This window comes from Clytia hemisphaerica, unplaced genomic scaffold (assembly GCF_902728285.1).
Source record: "Clytia hemisphaerica strain Z4C2 unplaced genomic scaffold, Clytia hemisphaerica genome assembly, whole genome shotgun sequence".
NCBI lineage: Eukaryota > Metazoa > Cnidaria > Hydrozoa > Leptothecata > Clytiidae > Clytia > Clytia hemisphaerica.
The window spans coordinates 299,774-323,870 of record NW_027104275.1 but is presented as its reverse complement, the minus strand read 5'-3'; the positions used below and the strand labels follow the sequence as shown (position 1 = coordinate 323,870).

The following is a 24,097-nucleotide window of genomic DNA, read 5'->3' as shown; positions in this document are numbered from 1 at the left end:
AGCAGATTTCCATGAATCTGTCGTAGCACAACAATCGACTTAAAATTCCAATGAAAACTTTTAACATTCGTTTGTGTTGTGTGAACCGCGATCGATTCTTCAAAGGAGTTTGAAGTCTATGGTTTGCAGCAGATTTCCATGAATCTGTCTTCAACAATAAGCTTGAAACTCCAATGAAACTATTAGATTCAGTTGCTTTTGAATCTCAAGCCATCCTTCAAAAGAATTTAAAGTCCATGGTTTGTAGCAGATTTCAATGAATCTTTCGCAATACGTTTCATTCCTTGACATTAATTAAACGACATTAATTAAACGCCGGTATCTTTGGAAAATTAGTTTTGTCTTTAGGATGCACGGATTAGATTTTAGATTTAGAGCTCTTGGTAGAAGGAATAGAATTTATTATTTATGAAAAAATGAAAAAAAAACACCCCTCTTTCGGATTCTACCTCAACTACTGAGAATATAGGGCATGTTTTCACACCAGAACTTTCTGAGAATTTGATAATAGGTTATTCGAAGACGGAAGTCTTTAAATTCAAAAAATCCTTGCTGTTTCTTGACAATCATTAGAATATAAATATTCAAAGCATTCCGAGAATTTAATCACTAGTTGCTCGAAGTCAAAACACATCATCTTTGACAGGGAACATACGACCAAATAAATCCCAAGAATAAAAACGATGCAATGAGAAGCATCAGTGGTTTAATTTTACGGGTCAGATTCTAAGCACCTTAAAATTTTCTTAGGTTGATGTTGAAAAGCATAATTTTGAAAATGTTTCGCCCCAAAACATTCTAAAGAATCTGTTATTTTGCCACTCAAAGTCAAATTACTCAGAATCTGCAGTTGAGATTGACAAATTCAGATTTTAAGAATCTGACAGACCTAATATAAAAATATAATACCATAAGCAAGATTTACGTACTTCTTGGAAAATAAGAGCTTGTACTATGTAACTCACAATAAAGCATTCTTAGAGTCAGATACCTTGTACCCTAAACCAGATTGTATTAATCTGACGTTAGAGAAATCTGATTCCAAAACTCTAAAACTTACAAATATAAAAACTCGTTACTAAAGAGATTTAACGATTTTCGCCAACACACTGAAAGTCGTATGATGGATGGTCTTGAGACGTATTCGTTGTGTTTTCACATAAATCATTTTAGGAATCTAATACTTTGCGATTCGAACCAGAATTTATAAATCTGACATCGAAACACGCAGAATCTGTTTCCAAAAATCCAAAACTTAATTTAGGGATTAATGTCCATGAGGGAGCTTTCATGTGTTTTACACCATATTTTTGAAGGATCTGATCCTGAAGGCTGCTTTGCTATGATTTAAAATCTAAACATTCTTGGAATTTGATATTTTGCATTCAAAATCAGATTCTAAAAATAATAACCAGAATCGAAAAATAATAACCAACCTGCTACGAGAGCAACCCATATACTGTAACTTAATTTAGAAAACATAACTTGTGACAAACTTGTTTTGATTCTAATATCTTCAAAGTAAATTACCAATTTCTCAAGAAAATTGGATACCAAACCACGCCATGCCACACTGTCCTTTTAACTTTTTGACCATGGCGTTCATTCTTTCTTTTAGATTCTAACACCGTCTGTATATGGCATAGTACTGGACACAAGTTTTAATATAAGTACAATAAGTTATTTCAAAGAGTAAATGTTTGTTATAAAGTTACCTTGTTGAGCGCTTATTCTTCTGTTTCGATGTCAAAACTGAATTGTGAAATTTGGAAAAGTTTTGTTATTTTTAAAATAATATTAGAATAATATTTGACGTCACTTAACTCTTGGATAAAAACGCAGTTCGTTTTAACAAGTTCCTTTGTTTCAATAAAGCATTAAATTTCCACTTCGCAGATCCTCTGAAAGTCTAATGAAAAAAAAATTATTTAAGGCTTGGGAGCACGAGTTTTTTTCCCGTTGGTGCAATGCAACATGATCAATCCCACCAAGCTGAAACGCCTTCTCGTGTCGCCACCCCATTTTTCTTTCTACCAATAAAAGTGAATCAAGCGAGAAAGTGTTTCAGCTTGGTGGGATGGATCATGAAAAAACTTCTCTTGTCCCCAAGCCTTTAGGCTTATCTAGGCTTTACGCTACACACATGAGTTTCATTACTCCATACTCGATACACAAGATTAATATGAATCTGATGTCAATTTCGACGAATAAAATCCTAAGCATTCAGGTTATTACTCCTGAGAATAAATTTAAGGTCACGAAGGATATATACACCCGGCTATACATATTCAGACTTCGACTTCAAATTTAACATAGAAAAATAACCAGTGTTTCGATCTGTTCATCCAAAGGAATTTAATCTTCCTTTCTTTCTTAAGATTTCAAAGAACCTAAAGAAAACATGCCAAGATTAAATGCCAAATGGACAAGATTCTCCAGCCTAAACCACTAAAGCTCAATGTTTATGGCAGTACACCTGAGATTTTGAAGAACCTAAAAGTGAACCTCCATAGTCATCGAATCCTAGAAAAAGAAACAATCTCGAAATATAATTTGTAACTTTGTAAACTACTTTTAATCACACTTTCCATCGGTGTGTGGTATACATACATCAGATTTTTGAAGATCCAAAGGTATAATAATGTGGGTATGAAATTTCAAGAAATTTACAATAATGTTATTTAATCTTTTTATAATGTTTTGCTACTGCTCCAAACGCAGCATTCTTTTTTCAAAAAAAATGTCCAGAGCGTGATTCTCTCGCTTGTTGGCTTTCATGAACATTCGATTCCGTACCGATCGCTATCACAATCTACTTCTTCAAGAAACTTCATGAGCTCAACTATAAATCATTCTTAAATTTCTCCGGTTTGAATTAACTTTTTTCCCGAGAATGACACATTCTATTTCTCTTCAAACAATGATAGTTTACCAATGATAGTTTACTTCAGATTATTATCTGAAGATCTGAGTCATATAGCATCATAGGCTGGCATCGAATACTGGCATCGAACATAAGCTGTTGGCATCCGCTAACGGATTCGTGCTCCTTATACTACCTGGGGTTTTGTAGAGGTCTGCGGTTCAGACTAATGACATCACAAATAACTGCACAGATCTCAAATAATTGAAAATCCTCATTCAGTTCAGTTTTGCTTGATTTTCAATCTTCTCATTCTAGCTACTTAATGTCTAAGATATGCATTTAATTTTCATACATCCAAGACCTACCATACAAATACATTAAAATTTAAACATGAAACTAATAATCAGACTTTCTGAACCAGATATTTGTTTGGTTTGTTGTATATTTTAACGAAGGATTTCAAAATCTGCTACTTGTTGACCATCAATGATAAATTCAGATTTCTGAAAATTTAAACCTCGGATCAGCATAATTAAATTCCGAGTAGTGGTTAAGTAATTAACATAAAGCTGCAATCTGATTGGATGGTATCGATTTTATTTTATAATTAAGACACCTTAATATGGCTTGCTTGCCGTGCTCGTCGTTTACAAAGTGATTCGTATCGAAATGCAGTTTGAATTTCGTTTGAATCTCTACCTTCCTTTCTCTGGAGTTTAATGTTTACAGCTTGCAGCAGATTATCTACTGAGTCTACCAACAAAATGATGAACAATAAACTCCGAAAGAAATATCATAGTAATTTATAAAGCAAGTGACCTACAAATGACAAATGACAAAGTCTCGGGCAAGTTAAGGCCTGTGCAAAAAATTAACGAATCAAATAATGCGTGACGGCCAGTTCTTCCACCCCATTTTCGGGAAAAATTTTTGGTTTTTCTCACTCGTCATATTAATGCCTTTTCCAAAAGTCCTGGGCCAAAAATTATGTTTCAGCCATTTTGGTAAAATTAAGGAAAACCACTTTTTGCTGACGTCCGCAAAAATTTAAACTGCTAATAACTCCTAAAATATTCATCCAAATGAGCTCAAATTTGGTACAAAGGTAGGGTTTATAAATATCTCTGGTTTCCAAAAAAAAGATTCTCAAAAATTGATGACGTCAGCAAAAATCAGCAATTTTCTTTTTTCCTCAAAAAATGCTGACGTCATCAATTTTTAGGAAAATTTTTTTTGGAAATAGGTACAAAATTTGAGCTCATTTCGATAAAAATTCCAGGAATTATTGTCATTTTAAGTTTTGACGTCAAAAATATTCGTCATTTCCATGGCAACCAACACAAAGCTTAAAGCCTACGGAATTGAAACAAAAAGTCTCGATCTTCTAAAATGTTATCTGAGTAATCGCTATCAGAGAACAAAGATCGGCTCTGAATATAGCGATTGGTTAGAAATCACTCTAGGTGTTCCGCAGGGGTCAATTCTTGGTCCCCTTTTATTTAATATATTCATAAACGATTTATTTCTTTTTATTGTTAAAGCCAGCATCTGCAATTTTGCGGACGATAACACCTCACACTCTTGTGCGGAAACTCTAGAAGAGGTCATCTCAAATCTTGAGTTTGACCTAGAAATAATCTTAGCCTGGTTTTCAAATAACTACCTCGAAGCTAACCCCGGAAAATTCCAAATGTTGGTTCTAGGAAATAGGAATCTTCCTGTAGAAATCAGCGTTGGAAATGTTAGGATAAAATCAACGGATTCTGTTGAGCTACTAGGCATAAATATTGATAACAATCTTTCTTTTGCGACCCATATCAATTCACTTTGCTCTAAAGCAAGATCCAGAATCTGGAGTTTGAACAGAATTCGTTTTTATCTTAATTTTGACCAGCGAAAGTTAATATTTAATGCTTATATTATGTCAATATTTAACTATGCACCGATAATCTGGATGTTCTGTAATAAAACCACATATGAAGAAATTACTAAAGTTCATAAGCGGGCCCTAAGAGCTCTACTCTGTGATTTCAGAAACGATTATGAAGTTTTATTGCAAAACGCCAAATGTAAGACGGTTCATGAAACTCAGCTTTGCTGCCTACTTTGTGAGGTCTACAAATCTGAGAACAAATTAAATCCGAAGTTCATGCAAGAAATCTACGTAACGAAGAAAATGAAATTCAACTTTCGAAACAAACTTTTAATGTCTATACCTAAGGCTAATTCACAACGTTATGGAACTCAATCTTTCTTATTTCGAGGAAGCCTGCTTTGGAATCAGATTCCTGAAAAAATCAAGCTTGAATCCTCTATCGAAACTTTTAAATCCTCACTGAAAGAAATAAGCCTCACAAATATTTGTCTTTGTAAAATATGTATATAAAAATAAAAATTTTTTTATCTTATATTCTTCATTATATGATTAGTTTATTCTCTACGGTTGGTATTAATTAGTATTTTATTATTACTATGGCAGACCAACAATAAATAAATTGGAAAAAAAAAACACAAAAATCCAACAAATCATAAAACTCGTGACGGCCAATTGTTCCACCCCTTTTCTGGAAGAAATTTTTACTGAGTTATGTTCCCCTCATATTAATACCTTTCCAAAAAGTCCTGGGCCAAAAATCCTGTTTCAGCCATTTTGGGAAAATTAAGGAAAAACACTTTTTGCTGACATCAGCAAAAATTTAAATTGCTAATAACTCCTGGAATATTTTTCCAAATAAACTGAAATTTGGTATGAAGGTAGAGTTTATAAATATCTTTTATTTCCAAAAAATTGATGACGTCAGCATTTTTTCAGGAAAAACGAAAATGCTGATTTTTGCTGACGTCATAAATTTTTTGAAAATTTTTTTTTGGAAATGAAAGACATATATCCACTCTACCTTTGTACAAAATTTGAGCTCATTTCAATAAATATTCCAGGAGATATTAGTCTTTCAAATTTTTGCTGACGTTAGCAAAAAGTGTTTTGCCTTAAATTCCCCAAAATGGCTGAAACAGAATTTTTGGCCCAGGACTTTTCGGAAAGGTATTAATATGAAGAGTGAAAATAACGAAACATTTCCCATAAAAAGGGGTGGAACAACTGCCGTCACGGCCGTCACGATTTATCGAATTTTTTGCACAGGCCTTAACTTGCCTGAGGTATCTACAATCAGTGACAAAATACTTGGCGCAAAAGGGAAACTCCCAACGAAATTTTGTAACCACAAATAATTTGGAAGCGCTCTAGACTTAAGAAGATCCAGTAAGGCTTGAAATATAGCCTAGAAACCAATAAATCCCTCCCAGATCGAAATATTCCATGAAATCAAGTTGAAGGCCCGAAATTGACATTCTCGCTCGAACTTCAATTTTCGAAAAATGGTAAAATAGCTAAAATTGTCAATATGTTATTGCACTGATTGTAGTTCCAAAAATCTAAAACTTTATTTAAGTAGCTTTCATATGTTTACTTTGCTATGATTTCACATCCAAACATTTTTAGAATCTGATATTTTGCATTCAAAATCAGATTCTAAAAAAAGAAAAAAAATCGACAATAAACTCCTAAAGAAATATAACAATATACTGTCCCCCGGCAGAGAACTTACCTGGACAATTTTCTATGATAATGTGATTCAAGAATAATGCTTATATCTCATGATCCAAGCCATGATAAACTTCCAATATTAGTATCATTTGGTCCATTAACTCCAACTTTTTTAGATTATAAAGAAAAATTGTGATTGAAAGTCTCAACATGGGAGATCCATCCTCCATTTTTGGTCCGCGTTCCTGGAGGACTATCTACCGTTGAGCTTTAGTTCAGCTGAGGTCAGCCATCATTGCATATTTTGCTTGCGTTTATGACACCAATTAACATCTCACAAACTACCTGTCTTAAAAACTGTATGTCCTATTTTGCTCATTTTTTTGGAAATTAAACTATTTCTTTCTGATAACTTGAAAAACATATTTGACGTCAATTTGCATAATGACGCTACGCTAAAAATTTTTTTCACGTCATGTCTTTATAACAGTGGGTTGGGAAAGTAGGGTTAGAAGTCTGTGTATCAAACCTGAAAATATATGTGCTTGTTTTCAATATTGGGCTTATAGAGTAGGAACGCCAGTCTTCTCAACGCCTAGTACGTAGAATTGAATACGGACCATTGCTAATAGTGTTTGGGAATTATTGACCATTACAAAATAAGGACACAATTTTGTGAATGTCTCCGATGTAAGATTTAACAACGTGACGTCTTATCGGGAAAAATAATACATTGATTATATGTCTTGTCTTGCAAGTAGATTGAAACAGAATCAGTCTCTCAGAAACATATATAGCTCTCTGTTGAAACGTCTTCTCGTTCAACTATGCAACTTATACAATGAACGACTTTATATAAGAAGGTCAAAAGTTTTAAAACTTTCTTTGATATTTGGGTTGCGGTAAGACTGAACATGTTCTTAAAGTGTTCTTAAAATGTTCTCATCTTCTACATTTCTTAAATATTTTTGTCTACTTTAATAGGATAAAAATTTCGCGGAGATTGAATTTAAATTAAATTTCGCGGATTTCACGGATTTGGGTGTCATCCGCGAAATTAAGTCCCAGTGGAATTTTGTAAAGGCCTTATGCGCGAAATATTTTTAAACAAAACTCAAAAATGTCAAATGAACTACTTTTGAAATGTTTATTGGCATTAAAGAAGCGCTAATAATGTGTATTTCAATAACTAACATGAATAATTATGCGTAAAAAGGCGCAATATCGAGAAATTGTTTTCTTCCATTAGTGCCATCCGCGAAATTAAGTCCCCGCGAAATCTTAAAATTTGTACCTTGACTTTCACATTTCACCCCTTTTTGTTGCTTTCCACTGGCTTTTTGCAAACTGACTTGCACTGCTTTCCTTCAGAAGTTTTTCTTTTCGAATAAAGTAGCTCTACATACAGAAAGATGTTAAAAATATTTTTATTTGACGTCACTTATAAAAAATGTAAAAAATATTTTTTTAAATGACGCTCAATACCTCCGCCTTTGATTCGTTTTATTATTTTCAACGCCCTTAAATACCCATCACGAATAAATGCTTCAGGAGCTGGTAAAACCTGTTATCGTTAGACAGATAAGACCTTATATTATATGGTAACATGATTCATTGGTTTGTCCTGAAGTCATCTAAAACGACACTCTAGCATACAGAAAAGTAATGAATTTCATGAATTTAATCACTATGTTATTTTTATTGTTAGGACCCGACAAGTGACATGGCAACGGTTGCTAGGAAAGGATGTCATTCTGTTCGTTTGCATCGTGAGAAAAAAGAAGCATTGAAAGCACAGAAAAAGGAATGGGAACTAGCAGGAACAAAATTGGGTGAAATCATGGGCGTCAAGAAGAAAGATGATGGGGAAGAGGTAAGATGGCTCGCCAGCGGCCGATTTTCTTGGGGGCGCCGAAATAAAAAGGGCCCAAAAAGACGCCTCTGTTTACAAATTTTAGCGCCCCTTTGCTCTTATACACCTTAGATATGGCAGTTCTCGGCCAATACGAGAGAAAATACCGCAAAATTTTCGGACTTGCTTCGTTCGCGTAATTTTTAAAAAGATATAATATTATATATTATTAGGGCGCCAAAAACCAAAATCTCCTGAAATTGCCTCCCCAGTTTGCGCGAATTTTAGTCGAACCAACACGCTACTGTTCACGCACACAGGCTTCTTGTTAACTTTGAATTACACGTTTTTTTTTTTATTAGAACCTAGTTTATAAGAACATATAGGCTGAAATTCGTCGAAAAATTAAGAACATCTTAAGAACATGCCCAGCCTCAGTTTGGAAAAAAATGAAAGAAACTACAATTTTTTCCTCTTTTTAAACAGTTTTGACCGAATTTAGGGTTGGATCTTCAAAAGTCGAGAGTCAAATATTGTCCAAATTTTGCCAAATTTAAGTGCTCTTTATTTTGTATCATATTGTCGATTTAGAGTAGTCTGAAAAATTAAGAACGCATTTAAGAACATTTTAGGCTGAAAATTGCTATAAAAAATAAGCACATCCAGGCTCAGCGAAATTTTACGTGTTCTAATAAAAAAAAAAACGTGTAAATGTCAGCTTTTTATCTCACCTCATTTTCAGCAAGGATCAGACGAAGATGGTGACTACAAGAAAGGTCAACAATTTTCTGAACACATGAAGGAGAAATCAGAAGCGTCCAGCGAGTTCGCTAAACAAAAATCCATACGTGAGCAAAGAGAGTATCTCCCAATCTTCGCCGCGCGAACTGAATTGTTGAATATTGTGAGAGATAATAATGTAGTTGTCATCGTCGGAGAAACCGGTAGCGGAAAAACGACCCAATTGACTCAGGTAACTCAAATTTTCCATAATATGAACCAGTTTTATAATTTCTTTAGTTACAGTAACATTCGTTTCAAGCCAGTTTCCAAAATTCTAACTGGCCATAATTCATACAAATTTGTGTGTCTTGTGCGTGTTTGAGTTATGTTCACTCCGCTGAATTGCACTTGAACACACTTGAAAATTTTTATTTTTCTTCTTTAAAAATGATGTGTAAGCAAATGGTAGGAAATACACACCCCCTTCTCATCACAGACCCACTAGGAACCCTTCCCACTGGAAAAATTGGCCAAAATATCGTCCCCAGTGGAAAATTATACTTTGATTTTTGTCCCTGTTGAAAATAATCAGATAAGCAAATCCCCACCGCAAAATAATGTGCTATTTTTCCCATCGCCACTGAATATCAATCCCCATCGAGTTTAGTTCCATTATTTTTACCCCCACTGGCTGATAAAACCCCACCGGGTCTGTGAGAAGGAGGTGTAAGTACGTTGAATGATTTCCTTTAACAATATTTTTTCTTCAATTAATAGTACCTACATGAAGATGGTTACTCCAAACGTGGTATGATTGGCTGCACGCAACCCCGTCGTGTGGCTGCTATGTCGGTCGCCAAGCGTGTCAGCGAGGAAATGGGTGTAGAGCTAGGTGAAGATGTTGGATATGCAATCCGTTTCGAGGACGTTACAAGTGAGGTGAGTGAAAGTGCCTCCTTGCCCTATCATTACAGCCAGAGGAAATATCATTATCGTATATAGAGACTGGGCTTCCAATTTTTCAAAATGTTATCTTACAAAAAGAAAATGTATAGATTAGTTAGACTGAGACTGGAGTCGTTTATAATGCGCGTAATACAGTAGTATAGGCGTTCTATGATAATACGATTGTTGTTACGAGGTTTAGTTTGTATAAACGACTGGAAGAATTCGGTGTTCCGGCCTTATAGAATCCCCGACTAGCTATGCAGAAACTCGCGCAGCGAGAAAACAAATTATCAAGCAACAACAAACTCTCAAAACGTAAATAATCAACTCAAATGAAAAAAATTTAACACACGAATAAATCCACCCTCAAATCCACACACATTTTTTTTCAAGAATTTTTTTGAGCGGGAAAAAATTACAATTGCAATATTGACACTTTTCTTTTGTTTCGAGTTAGTGCACAAAGGTTTTTAGACGACTAAGATTGTTCCCTCCATTACTTTTTGCCTTATTTCTACTATTTCTGAATTACACGCTTTTTTATGAGAATGGTGTAAATCTATTTCATCATGGATATTCTTAACTTTTTTGGGAAGATCATCCTAAAATATTCTTACAGATCCTCGTTTTCGAGAATTGGCCGGTCCAACAGAAATATTTTTTAGGCTTAAGGGTCATGGTAGTTAAGCCTGACTGGGGATGCGGCACATCAAGGGTCGACTCTCACTCTTTTCCGATGGGACAATTGCCCTGCTCTCTTTCTAGCTTTAGCGTAGGCGGCCGTCAATCCGCCATCGGAATATCTGGGTTTAACGTTTACCTTTTAGACGACGACTATCAAGTATATGACGGATGGTATTTTACTTCGTGAATCGATCGGTACTGCAGACCTCGATAATTACAGTTGCATTATCATGGACGAAGCTCACGAGCGGTCTCTCAACACTGATGTCTTGTTTGGCCTACTCCGTGACGTAAGTTTTCTTAAGTATTAAAACATTGCTACTTAGGCAAAAAAGGTTTAGATCCATAATCAAGAACATATATTTGCGATAGTTATTATTTTACGTAGTTTCTCACTATGTTATTTATCAAGAAAAGTTATCTTTCAATCCATCAAACAAAACTAAAAATGTTAAAATGAGTACATAACTCAGAGTTTCATGTTTCCACATTTATTAATCTGATAACAGATGTTCATAATTTTCTTACGTGCACGGTAAACCTCTAAAGGCGCTTGAAAATTATACATCTGAGGAAAATAGTCTTCCCGCGGAAAATTCTACAACAAGAATCTTGTTGTGCGCCGGAAAAATAAAAACTGACACATCGCCCTATTCATAAACACAATCACGCAACTTTGTTGTCATTCCCAGTCCTTTTAGACGAGCGCGGTCCTCACGACTTCGAGATTGCATATTCGTCAGATTGTTTGTTTTCACACATCCCTTTAGAGCTTCAGCGTGGTGTGCAGAAAACAATCAGAATCTGATCTCAGGTTAACATTTATCAAATGTACAACATGAAATGCCTGTAAAATTGAAAATTGACGTTATAAAGCTAGAAGAAATGTAGAAAAAAGTGGGTGATTGGCGTAATAAAATTTATAATAGGTGTACTAAAAAATGTCATAAAATGCGTTTAAAAACAATAAGGTGAATACTGAGGCTATTAAAATATACTCTATTTATAGTAGTGGGATTCTCGTGGAAGTCTCTAATGACCGTAAGCGTAAAGATGAAGTGTGGCGATAATTTGTCTGAAAATTATTTGCGAAACTCAAAGGTGTTCTTACAAGATGATTTTCATCCTTATTATAGAAATATTTCTGTTCCAACTCCTTAGGTTGTGGCACGTCGAAACGATTTGAAATTGATCGTCACATCTGCCACCATGGATGCTTCCAAATTCGCTCAGTTCTTTGGTAATGTTCCTATCTATCAAATCCCTGGACGTACCTTCCCCGTTGATGTTCTCTACAGTAAAACTTGTCTGGACGATTACGTAGATGCTGCCGTTAAGCAGTCTTTACAGATCCATTTGATGCCGCAGAAAGGTGATATATTGGTCTTCATGCCTGGTCAAGAAGATATCGAGGTCACGTGTGATTTAATCTCTGAACGACTTGAAGAGATTGAAGGGGTTCCACCGCTCGCTGTGCTGCCCATCTATTCTCAACTACCCTCCGATTTGCAGGCCAAGATTTTCGAGAAAGCTCCGGACGGCGTCCGAAAGTGTGTGGTGGCAACCAATATTGCAGAAACGTCCCTCACTGTTGACGGTATCCGGTTCGTTGTCGATGCAGGTTATTGTAAATTAAAAGTTTTTAATCCGAAAATTGGCATGGATGCTCTGCAAGTCTACCCGATCAGTCAAGCTAATGCTAACCAACGTTCCGGACGTGCTGGCCGAACAGGACCGGGGTCCGCTTTCCGGTTATACACAGAGACACAGTACCGGAATGAAATGCTAGTGGGCACTGTTCCGGAGATCCAGAGAACGAATTTGGCGAATGTTGTGTTGACGTTGAAATCACTGAATGTGGATGATTTGTTGGAATTTCATTTCATGGACCCTCCACCACAGGTAAGTTGACACTTCTCCCTCGATGCATCTGGTAGCATTGGGTATCAAGCAGAAGACTAAAAGAGAGAGAAAAATGAGAAAAGTGAACCCTCCGAATCATTCGGAATGGGCCCTATCCCTGGATAGATACCTACCCTAGGATAGGGAAATTACCACGCTTACCAGACACTGCTAACCCTGCGCTCGCGACACGACAGAGCTATTGAACTCGAACAACACGGGAGGACATACACTTTCGCAGGTGTTGAACCTATGAGTATCGTCACCATGCCACATGCAATGGCTGACATACTGCCCCGTACTCTTTTAGCAAAGTGATGGTACCCAGTTGCCCTCACAAGCCGAAGACTAGATGCTAATATTCGACATTTCCCAAGAAAGATAAAGCCTTAAGATTTGTGTCGCGTCTCGAATGACAGATTGAATATATAGTACTCTCTTAATTTTCGCGTTTTACATTTTTCAAATTCTGGTGGCATATGCTACTTCCAATCCAGCATCTGTATGAAAACCACACGGACCGCGCATACTTATTTAGGAAATAAGTGCACCTTCAAATCGTTTTTTGTTACCCCCACCTGATTTAGTTTTTTAAGAGTGTATTTTAAAACATGACATTCCCTCGCTTTGATTAATTACCGACCTTTACAAAGTATTTTAGACCATGTTCACACGTTACTGTTCCGTTACTGTTCCGTCCAGTGTGTTCATATGGGTTTCAGAGAAAGAAAACGTTCAGTTCCGTTCCGATGAAAAAAGTCGAGCGAAACCGTTTCAATCTGTTTTGCTTTGTAACGTCTTCTTTTTTGACGTTCACACTTGTTTCGGAACCGTTTCGGAACGGAACGGAACGGAACCGTAACGTCTGAACATGGTCTTAGAGGATTTCTATAGCCTAAAAGAATCCTTTTATTTGTGTATCTTTTCATCTCTATCTTTTTTTTTTTTCAGGATAATATTTTACAGTCCATGTACCAATTGTGGACTTTGGGAGCCATCGATAATACAGGAATGTTAACAAAGATGGGCCGAAAAATGGTCGAATTCCCTCTTGATCCCTCATTGGCTAAGATGTTGCTGGTGTCAGCAGAAATGGGATGCAGTGATGAAGTTTTGGTAAGAATATTGAATATCGAAGAGAATACTTTTTCCACATTAGAATATCCTAATTTTCTAGATTTTTAAAAAGAACTTAAAAACTTTTAAACAAACAGGATACACGTTTTTTTTTTTTTAAGAAACTAGTTTTACCAAGCAGCCTCAATGTTTCTTAAGAAATCGGCCTTTTGAGCCTTAAATGTTTCTTATATGTTTCTAAACTTTTTGACATAATCAGCTTCATGGAAGGCTGGATTGGAAGGTTCTTAAAGAAAAACTGAATTACAAAATGTTGTTTTCTCATTCTCAGCCTCAGCATGTTTCTTAGATGTTTCTTAGTTTTTAGGCATTCTGAGCCTCATGTTTCTTAAAAGTGTGTTTCTTAAAAAAAAAAAAACGTGTAATCTTCATTGACCTATCCTATTGTATCAGCATTTTTTGTCTCTTTTTTTTATTTTTATGTCCTTGGCCTTCCCCAACTTTCGGAAATGAACCCTCCGAGTCGAATGTGGCCGCTTAACAGCTGAATCCCTGGGATGATCCAGTGTACATAGAATTACCTTATAAAATGACTTTGCTACATGTACATTTCATTGTATTGTTTTCATTTTCTAGACTATAGTATCAATGTTATCCGTCCCTTCGATCTTTTCTCGACCGCGTGGTCGCGAAGAGGAAAGTGATGCCGCTCGTGAGAAGTTTCAGGAACCAGAGAGTGATCATTTGTCATACCTTCATGTCTATCAACAATGGAAAGCTAATAAGTAAAGTCACGTATTTAATATTGATTTCTTTTTCTCTTTTTGATATTATATTTTAGCCGGGAGGATATTGTGAGTACGACTTTTATCATTATAACCCAATACGCGCTTTTTATTTTATAAGAATACACTTTATAAGAATGTCCATGATGAAAATGGCCAAAAAACTAAGAATATCACCATCATGGGATTTTGTTACTCAAGCTAAGAATGCCATTTTTAGAGCATTTTCGATTATAAATTGTCAATTTTACCCCCAAGACGTCAAGTAAGGGTCACTTCTTTCACAAAAATGCCATTTTATGCTTGAGACGTATGTATTAAATGTTAAATCTAGTCTGAATTAGGATCCTAACCTAAGAATGCTGTAAGAATATTTTAGGATGATTTTCCAAAAAAAGTTAAGAATATCCATGATGAAATGGAATTACACCATTCTTATAAAAAAGAAGAAGCGTGTATTGAAAAAATCAACTTTATGCGCTAAAATGAACGCGAAGTTAAGGGGTATTTGTCACAGATATCTTACATTAAACACTAGATAAAGCTTCTCCATCTTTTCCAAGCCAAGGGACGAAAAGCAAATTAAAGCGCCATCTTTGCTGAAAGTAGACCACAGTAAAAAACCTCGATTTTCATTTTTGAAGCTTTTTTTGACACTGTAATGACTTCGAAATTTCAATAGGCCATTTTACAGTCGAAGTGGATCATGGGTAACCAGGACTGATTACACCTCCATAACGGCTTTCTGTTGGCTAGACGTAATAATCTTCAAAACTTTGGACCAATAGTAACTCGTCATTAGCGCACAGTGGTCCTGATTACCCGTTACGCTTTGCGACTGTGAATTGGCCTATGATCGCGCAAGCTAAATTATGATGTCACTTCATTCAAGATGGTGCATTATTTTGCTTCAAATAGGGAAGGAAAAGGCTCTATCTGTTTTTTTATATGAGATATCTGTGGTACTCGTACATTAATACCAAATATGAGAATAACTTGATTCATGGGTTTTTATTCTCAAACCCCTCAATTATTTATCATTCTGGCCCGAAGACCACACGTTGTGGTCCACCCAGTGACCTTTATATACCCCTGGACCAAGCTATATCCACCATCTTTGATCGAAGTCATTTTGAATTGGTACCCGTAAAGAAGCCATTGTAGTGTTTGAAACTTTGCCTACGGACAAACGGCGCTACATCACTAGTGTACAAGCGAAATAAGATCTAACGCTCTCTCCGCGGGTACCAATTTCAAACAAACTCCGATCATAATGTTTTGCTTGGCCGGCATTGAGTAACTTGGTCCAGGGATATATAAAGGTCAGTGGGTCCCCCTGTGGCTTTAATAATAGTCATTTTCACTTTTGTTTCTTTCTTTTAGTTACTCATCTACGTGGTGTAAAGAACATTTCATTCATATCAAAGCCATGAAAAAAGTAATTGATGTTCTTAAACTGTTTTGTTCATTTCTGAGTCATCTAAAATTGAAAGCTCGCAAAAATTATTGAAGGATTTTGGATTACACAGTTTTTTTTAACAAGAACAAACTATATAAGAACATAAGGCTTCGATTGTCAAAATATTAAGAACATTTTAAGGCTTTGCAGACTCTAAAACACACAATTTCTTAGGAAAATGGACAAAAATGGTGAGAATAAGAACACGTTAAGAACATTTTTCAGCTTAAAACTCAAAAAGCTAAGAACATCCGTAGACTTAATTTTTCAGAACACTCTTCCATATGGTTGTCTATATACCTTTCATTACAAGTTTTGGAAGACCTTTTCCTGTAGTATTAAGGGGATCACTGAAATAATACTTGTATTTCTATAGACATTCACGAAAAAATGGAATCCCAAATCTTTATGCAATTCCTTTACCAAATGTTTATACAGTAGAATCTCCATAACTCGAAACTCGCGTGGGAATACAAGTATGTTCGAGTTAAGGAACTCTCAAGTTATGGAGTAAAGGTCTATAAGGCATTGTTAACTGAATGGGCGTTGAAATTTGTTTGAGTTATGTAGACATTCGAGTTATAGAGGGTCGAGTTAAAGAGTTGCTCTATTGTACCATCCTTCTATCTCATGTTATTAACAGGTACGAGAAGTGCGTGCTCAATTGAAAGATATTATGACATTTTTGAAATTGAAAATCGTTTCTTGCTCATTCGATCATGATGTGGTCCGGAAAACCATCTGTTCCGCTTATTTCCATCAAGCTGCCCGGTTAAAGGTAAAACTTTTTATTAGCATTCAGTCGCATTCATGTCGGCCCTTTTTGGCCTGTTTAGGAATTAAGGCAGGCGTAAAATATCTTCAACAGTTTACCAAATGAAGTATGAGATTAAATTTTAAAGTCAATATTTACAATTTGAAGTCTATTTATTGAATAAACTAAAGAGACATGTTTCGATCCGATTTAACATAAAACTTCTAATTAAAGAAGTTCGAACTAGAGAGAAATGACAGTTTTGTGAAATGACATCTTCTGCGTCTCACACGTGACCAGAAAACCAACGTAAATGCTTTGCCTAGTAAAAATGAGGAAACCCTTGTAGGCTAAAAAATTGGTCATTGTAATTGCTTTGAAATAGGATATGTTTTTTCTCAAATTACCTATTTTGACATGAAACTGCTTATTATGATAGCAGATGGTAAAACCAAACATATGATAAAGGCTGACATAAACACTTTTGACAAAAATGATATAATGTTTTGTGTTTTGTTTTGTGTGGAGAAATTTTAATAAATTTTGTATGTGTGAGAGTTTAAGTCGTACGTCAAGATGCTACGAAAATACTTTTTTTTTTGAAATATCATCTGATTCATAGTTAGCCTGGATATCGAAGCTGTAAACTATTATATATTATTTTGATGTTTTTGCTGTTTACTTGAAAGTCTGTAAACCTAGGATCAGCAAATTCTTAGCTGCGCGCAATCATACGCCCCTTCTCAAAGACCTGGTAGGATTTTTTCAGCAAGTGGGGATAAAAATAAAGGACTGCAACTCGATTGGGATTGATATTCCCATCTTTTTTATGGCTGACTATTTAGTGGGTCTGTGAGAAGGGGGTGTAATCATTGAATTGACTAGCCAGTAGACCAGAAAAGTAGAAAATAATTATGCCGTGCATGTCCAGACTAAGCTTTACATTTTTTCCATATTATGCCAGTTATTATTTCAAAAGTTTTCATTTTTAGTCAAAATAAAATGACTTAGAGTGCTTCCAATGAGAAAACATGACGACTGCTACTGGAGAAATTGAGCAATGTTTAAAGAACTTGGCACCTAAGATCATTGACCCTACCAATTGTACTTTTATGACCTCAATTTATCAAGAAATCTCAAAACCAGCAGAAGAGAAAAGACGACTTGATCACCAAGCGAAACAATGGTTCAACTTGGGGAACAGTCAAACATTTAACGATCCAATTTCTGCAGCCGAGTATCTTCTTGAAAGAGAGTATGGGGAATCGTTTCTCTTCCAGCCGAATCATGCTAAACCGATCTTTATTCCATCAGAGTTCATGTCCAATCAATATTGCAAACCAACCCACCTATTAATTTCAGACTTTGACAAAATCGAATCAAAAATGAAAGAAACGCTTTTGAACCTGAAAAAAGAATCTCCAGATTTTTGGTTCACCAAACAACTTGATTCCTTTCTTCAACAACAACAACAACCGTATGATGAAATCAACCAAAAAGAATTCGACAAATGGATTCTGAAGATTAAAACAATGTACCTTATGGTCAAAGAAATTCAACCAGAGAATTTACCAGAAAATCTACCTTCGACATCGCCTGCTGATTTCATCAAAGATTGTATGAAAGAGTTGCTTGTAAATGCACCAGCCTCCAACCTCATAAACACTTTCTCCAGTTCTAAAAGTTTCAAGAACATTGCTAGAGAAATTAACAAATCACCAATTGAAGACTCGAGATTGAAGTGGTTCTTCGATTTGCAAATAGCAGACCGTGGAGAGAATATGGAACGTATTCTGATAGACAAGTTGCATTCCCTAAAAGATAATGACATTCTCAAAGACACTATCATTTTGTCATCAGTTAATTTCTTAACCGAGTTTTCTAACAAGCGTCATCAAGAGTTTGACTGTCTTATATTTTCATGGACACGAAAACTAATAATCGGGATTGAAGCTAAACGACAGATTAATGATACAAGAGCTTTCGAACAACTCAATAAGTATCACTCAATATTTGAACAGAAACTCGGTGATCAACTCGGCCTTGGATGGAGTTTTTTTCCAGTGGTTTGCGCTGAAAAGGAAGACATTTCTTTACCTCCTTCAAATCACTACATAAGCTCCAACACAGACATTGAGAATTGGCTCTCTAACGTCGTTAACGCCTTCCCAGAAAGCCGGAACAGCCAGTCTCTCGAGCAATTGAAAAAAATCCTTCAGATTATGGTGTTTACTATTCACATTTCAAAAAAAGATCAACCGAGACCGATAACTTCTTCATACTGGGTTGACTATGTATCCGATGTCATTGACTCGTTGTCAAATTTTCACAACATAGTGTTTTATTCCCAACAGCAACTTCCCTTAATGTGCTCCGACAATCCGAAATACAACAAAGTGCTTTTCGAGGCTGGCTACGGAACAGGGAAGACATTCTTGCTTGAAGAGAAAGCAATCGCGTTAAGCAAAACCAAACAATACAAAGATGGCGTGTGTTATGTCGTTTGTAATGGGAAAGGCCTTCATTATTTTGAGCGGAAACATAAATTGGAACAATATGGCATTCACATCATCTATAACATTGTAAGTCTTTTAACTATTAACTCGGCTGGGGGGGGGGTTCACTTAAGCATTTAAGTATATTATTAATTGGCCTGTTAGTATAATGGCAATTCTCTATTCTGAACTTTGCTAAGGTTCTATTTGTTTTTGAAAGGTAGAAATTTGATGAAGCAATGTTTTTATTTGAAAATAAGGGATTGCAAATCTATTATTTCATACTTGCTTCGCATTTTTAAACATCATTATATCAGGGATATGTTATAGCGGAGCTGGATGAAGGACGAGAATTCCTTAGCGGATTGCTTCTTTGTCTTTTCTATTGTAAACTGCTGATAATAGAAATCCACCTCTGTCCCCTTGAGTGTTCTGTTTTTATAAGAAAAATGAAGCAGACAAAGTATTCATGCAGTACGTTTGCACATACTTTGCTATGATGTTCCCGCTTTTCATGAAAATAATATTTGTAGAAGATACCCCAAAAGCTTCCTTGTAAATGAAATCTATTTTTATCAGCGTGTGTTATGAATTTGAGAACCTTTCATGATTTCTCTTTAAAAATTTCGGATGTAAATATTTTGACAAATATTCTTTCAATTGACTTGAAATTTTTTCCATAATCAGTCGGTATGACTTGCTATCTGAAAATATCAGTTAGAAAGTGAGGCGCCCCGCAGAGTAGCGCGGTATTTCAAATGAAAAAGTACTATTTGCTAAGTATCATTGGCTAAGAGGAAATCCAAATTTCACGAGTTTGTAATTAAAAAAGTTAAATTTCATATCAAATTTTAATGTCAAAAATGTACCACTCAAAAACAAAGAAATCGCTAGATTCGATCCGTCAACAAATTGCACATTTCAAATGCTTCACTTTTTCTTGCCTCAGAAAGGTTATAGATTCGCTTCTAGCCCTTCGAATTTATACTTCATTGGTATGGACCAGTTGAAATATAGAGGATAATCATACCCTGCGAATAGTTTTTTCAAATAACTTTTTTTATTTTGCCTTTTTAGGAAAGTTTGATCGACCTGAACAAACCACAAGACTTATCACACGTGAAAGCCATTTTCTTTGATGAGTGGAATTATGATTACGATGTTGAGGAGGACGACAGTGATTCAGATCTATCGGGGGATGATACCGATAAGAATGAACCGTTAAAAAGCCGATTGATTAATGAAATCCCGATTTGTTGGGTGGCACCAAACAGCTCAAATCGTAATCGAGCCTTTGGTAATCAGTGGAAAAAATTCACCGTTGTTAATTTGAATCTAAACCTTAGAAACACGAAGGAAATATCTAATAAAGCTTTCGTTGTTGCCGAGCAAGATCTTTTTGAATACGCAAACGGTCTATCAAAGCCACCTCAGAATTTTCCGAATGGTTGTAGACCAACTTGCGTTTCATCCCTTGATGAGGCCTTGGTTCTAGCTCGTAATTTGGAGACGAAAAAAGGTATTCTTCTTGTGTCAGATAGCGAACAAATCAACCTCAACACAAAAGAGAAAGTGAAATATCACCATGAGTACAAACTTGACTTTTCATTTCCGGAAAACCCAATTGACTTTTTAAATGAAGGAAATATACTTGTAACGTCACGAAATTACTTATCAGGCTTCGAATGGCCGGTTGTCATTTACCAGCTTAATGAAAATGATGAGGGAGATATAGAACGCCACGAATGTAACATCATATCGAGATGCACCTCCTTGCTGATTATTGTAGGAAAAGAAACTTCTACACACTTAAATAATTTTCCTTTTGCCGAAATTGCTTCATTATTAGAGGTTTTAACTTCTGATACAAGCACTCTTAGTGATTTTAAAAAGCTAGCGAGGAACTACGTCATGGATCACCTGAGCCGTTACAAACGACGCAGATGGCTTCATGATCTTCAACCAATTTTGAAAAGGGCAATCGAACAGATATCACAAACCTCAAATGTAACCATTACATTCTCAATGCTAGAAGATCTTTTTCGATTCTTGCTAAAAGACCTTTTGAATGAAAAGAACAAATCATGGCTGTCTTTACCGTGCGTGATCGGTAACATTTTTGCCGATTTTGATTTCGGTAAACTTGAAAGCTATCTGACAATTGACAACATTCTCAAACTTTACACCGAATTTAGATTTGAAAAAATGTCCACACAGCTAAAAGAGGAATTCTGGAAACATTGTGCTTACACGGGTTTTGATATCGAAGAATTACCAGAACAAATGAAATTGAGTTTCTGGGAACATTTTGAAATCGACATCTTACCGCAGGGACTAGGAACAGAACCTAGGTTAGCAGTTTTAAAAGTTTCGAAAAATGACAGTATCATTTCAAAGCAATTCAAATTTTATGTTGGTAAATACATCATCAGCCGCTCATTGTACCATCCCATTCGATACCGTATTATTATTATTGAAAATTATAATCGACGCGAGACTTGGCTGCAAGACGTTTTACCCATTTTGGAAAAGACAATTGAAAATATCTTGCAAGCTTCCAACGAAACAATAACTTTTTCAATGCTAGAAGAACTTTTTAAAGCCTTGCTAAAAGACGTTGCTCAAACATATAATCGTTCTTATCACGAGAGTAACGCTTTAAAAACTCTGTCTGATGGATTCGATAAAACGGTTAACGTTAATGGCAAATTTTCCAACGATAAATGTATAGAATGGTACCAAAAATGGCTCAATGTGGTTTATCTTACTACATTTATGAAGTCTCAACATCCATTTCTGCTAATGTTAGAAAGTTATACACCGTTGGGATGATATTTCCAAGAAGAAGAATCTAAAGGATTAAAGATTTTTGAAAGAAAACGAAGAAAAAGATGAAAAATTAAGATATTTTCTACTGTTTTAAAATAATTGACTTATTAAAGAATCAAAATTTCATAGTAAAAAGCTTTTACTATGAAATAAATGTTGATTCTTTAATAAAACTATGGCGAAAAGATTGAACAAAAAATCATGACATCACGCTAGTTAGAAAAATTAAACCTTGCTGATTTCAAATCTGTGTTTTAATTTTTGGATTAAAAGTTACAGCCCTTTGAAGTAGGTCTAAAACGGCCAAAAATGACCAAAAACAGCAAAAATTAGTTCACAGTGCTGTAACCTATTATCTAAGAAAGGCACAAAAAATTAAAACACAGATATTTGTGATCAGAAAGGTTTAAATTTTCTAAATTGCCCGATGTCATGATTTCTAAAACAGTAGAAACTTCTTTTTTCAGCTTTTCAAAAACCTTTGCTGTTTAGATTATTCTCTTAGAAATATCTTTCCAACGATGTATAACTTTCTAACATAGCATAAATGAGTGCTGAGAGAATGCTCAAAAATTAAATTGTCCACATACCCACATACTTTTGAGACATACTTTAAATTCATGGAAGTTGAAGTCACTCCTTTTTAATGAAGTTTTTAAAATTCTTTTGATCATTGCTAAGAAATCAATTCTTGATTACCAGAACTGTAGTGGGTAGGATGTATATACATTTTCTTTCGTTTCTTTCTTTTTCAATTATATGTAACAAACTATATCTTATGATGAAAATATGTCACTCAATTATCCTAAAATATGCTCGTCTATGTATAACAAAATGTCCCTTCTAAATTTGACTTCAACAAAAAAACTATATTAATTGATTGATTACAGCATTTTTTGTTTTCAAATGAACAAATGAAGTGGTAGCTTATAGCTGTACTTGATTAAAAATACCTATCAGTAACCGATTTAACCTACTCACTCCTTTGAACCACTGCGATTCTCCTTTGTATCCATCTCTATATCCTTTGAGAATGCAAAATGTACACCCCTGTGTCACGCCGCTGGGACTCTAGCCTATTTTTTTCCACTACCGACCTTTGGGAATGCAAAGTGTAGGTCAAGAATATTTTCTCAAGCTGTGATTTTAGGATAGAGAGAGAGAGAGAGAGAGAGAGAGAGAGAGATAGCGACTGACTTTAATAGTTGAAAACATAGCGATTCACGTACAAAAAGCTTCTTCCAATAAAAAGTTATGTTCACATAAAACACCCCTGTGTCACGCCGCTCGGACTCCAGCCTCCATGGAAAATTTGGCCAATATTTCTTCCCCTTTAGGGAAAATAAATTTACGGTAATTTCATCCACATTCGAAATTCAATGTAAAAAATTGCACTCCAAGCATATCCCTACTGGATATTTTAAGCTTGCAACAATTTCTATCCCCATTGGGATTTCGATAAAACATTCTCTTAACCCCACTGTTGGAAAAGTTTCACCGGGGCTGTGGGATAGGGGTGTCATAAAGATCATCAGAATTTCTGTAAACAAGAATTATAAGCTTTTAAGTTTTTATTTTTACATAATTATTCCCGTTTCATATCAGGCACAGGACAGTGTTTGCCTATTGTTGTATTATGCCGATAGCAAAAAAAATCTTATTTTTTTCCTCTTTCTGACCAATCTTACTGTTTTAGCCCCAAAATGAAGCTAAAATCTTTGGGGCAGGCTGGATACTTCAAAGTGGTCTTATTTAGAAAGGTCCTAAGAGGGCAGAGGGTTTACAATTGTCAAACACTTAATTCATAATGATGATTTAATTTTCAATTTTTTTTGTCAGGGTGTCGGTGAATACGTCAATTGTCGTAACGGAATGCCGTGTCATTTGCATCCGAGTAGCGCATTGTATGGAATGGGTTTCTGTCCCGATTATGTTGTCTATCACGAACTCGTTATGACGTCCAGGGTATATTGAGTTTTTCTTTTTTTTTATTCTATTCTTCTTTTTCGACTTTCTTCTTGTTTTAGACGCTAAATTAGATTTAGAGTGTATTTTACGCTAAAAATCAGATTTTAAAAAATCTGGGTGGATTTCATTTCGCGGAGTCGCTGATCTGATTTCTCGTATTCTTTATCGCGATAATGCGAAATTAAATCTCGCCAAATTTTATTCGATT

At 35.4% G+C, this 24,097-nt stretch overlaps 2 protein-coding genes across 2 annotated transcripts in view; both read left to right on the top strand.

The window, feature by feature from the left end:
- LOC136816834 (pre-mRNA-splicing factor ATP-dependent RNA helicase PRP16-like) overlaps positions 1–24,097 on the top strand; it is a 124,012-nt gene that overhangs the window by 79,461 nt on the left and 20,454 nt on the right. The window contains exons 7-16 of the mRNA XM_067073162.1: positions 8,122–8,286; positions 9,008–9,238; positions 9,766–9,927; positions 10,764–10,910; positions 11,782–12,522; positions 13,474–13,638; positions 14,236–14,384; positions 15,768–15,822; positions 16,487–16,621; positions 23,761–23,886. Of these exons, the coding sequence (XP_066929263.1) occupies positions 8,122–8,286; positions 9,008–9,238; positions 9,766–9,927; positions 10,764–10,910; positions 11,782–12,522; positions 13,474–13,638; positions 14,236–14,384; positions 15,768–15,822; positions 16,487–16,621; positions 23,761–23,886 (2,076 nt within the window). The remainder of the gene's footprint in view (positions 1–8,121; positions 8,287–9,007; positions 9,239–9,765; positions 9,928–10,763; positions 10,911–11,781; positions 12,523–13,473; positions 13,639–14,235; positions 14,385–15,767; positions 15,823–16,486; positions 16,622–23,760; positions 23,887–24,097) is intronic.
- LOC136816847 (uncharacterized) lies at positions 17,588–21,924 on the top strand. Its single transcript, XM_067073176.1, has 2 exons — positions 17,588–19,179; positions 20,170–21,924. The coding sequence occupies exons 1-2, from the start codon at positions 17,629–17,631 to the stop codon at positions 21,922–21,924; spliced, it is 3,306 nt and encodes a 1,101-aa protein (XP_066929277.1). The 5' UTR covers positions 17,588–17,628.

Excerpts from the sequence above, each read along its gene's own strand:
- LOC136816847 (XM_067073176.1), top strand. The coding sequence starts at position 17,629 with ATGACGACTGCTACTGGAGAAATTGAGCAATGTTTAAAGAACTTGGCA. Across the intron at positions 19,180-20,169 it reads TTCACATCATCTATAACATT|GAAAGTTTGATCGACCTGAA; the intron begins GTAAGTCTTTTA and ends TTGCCTTTTTAG.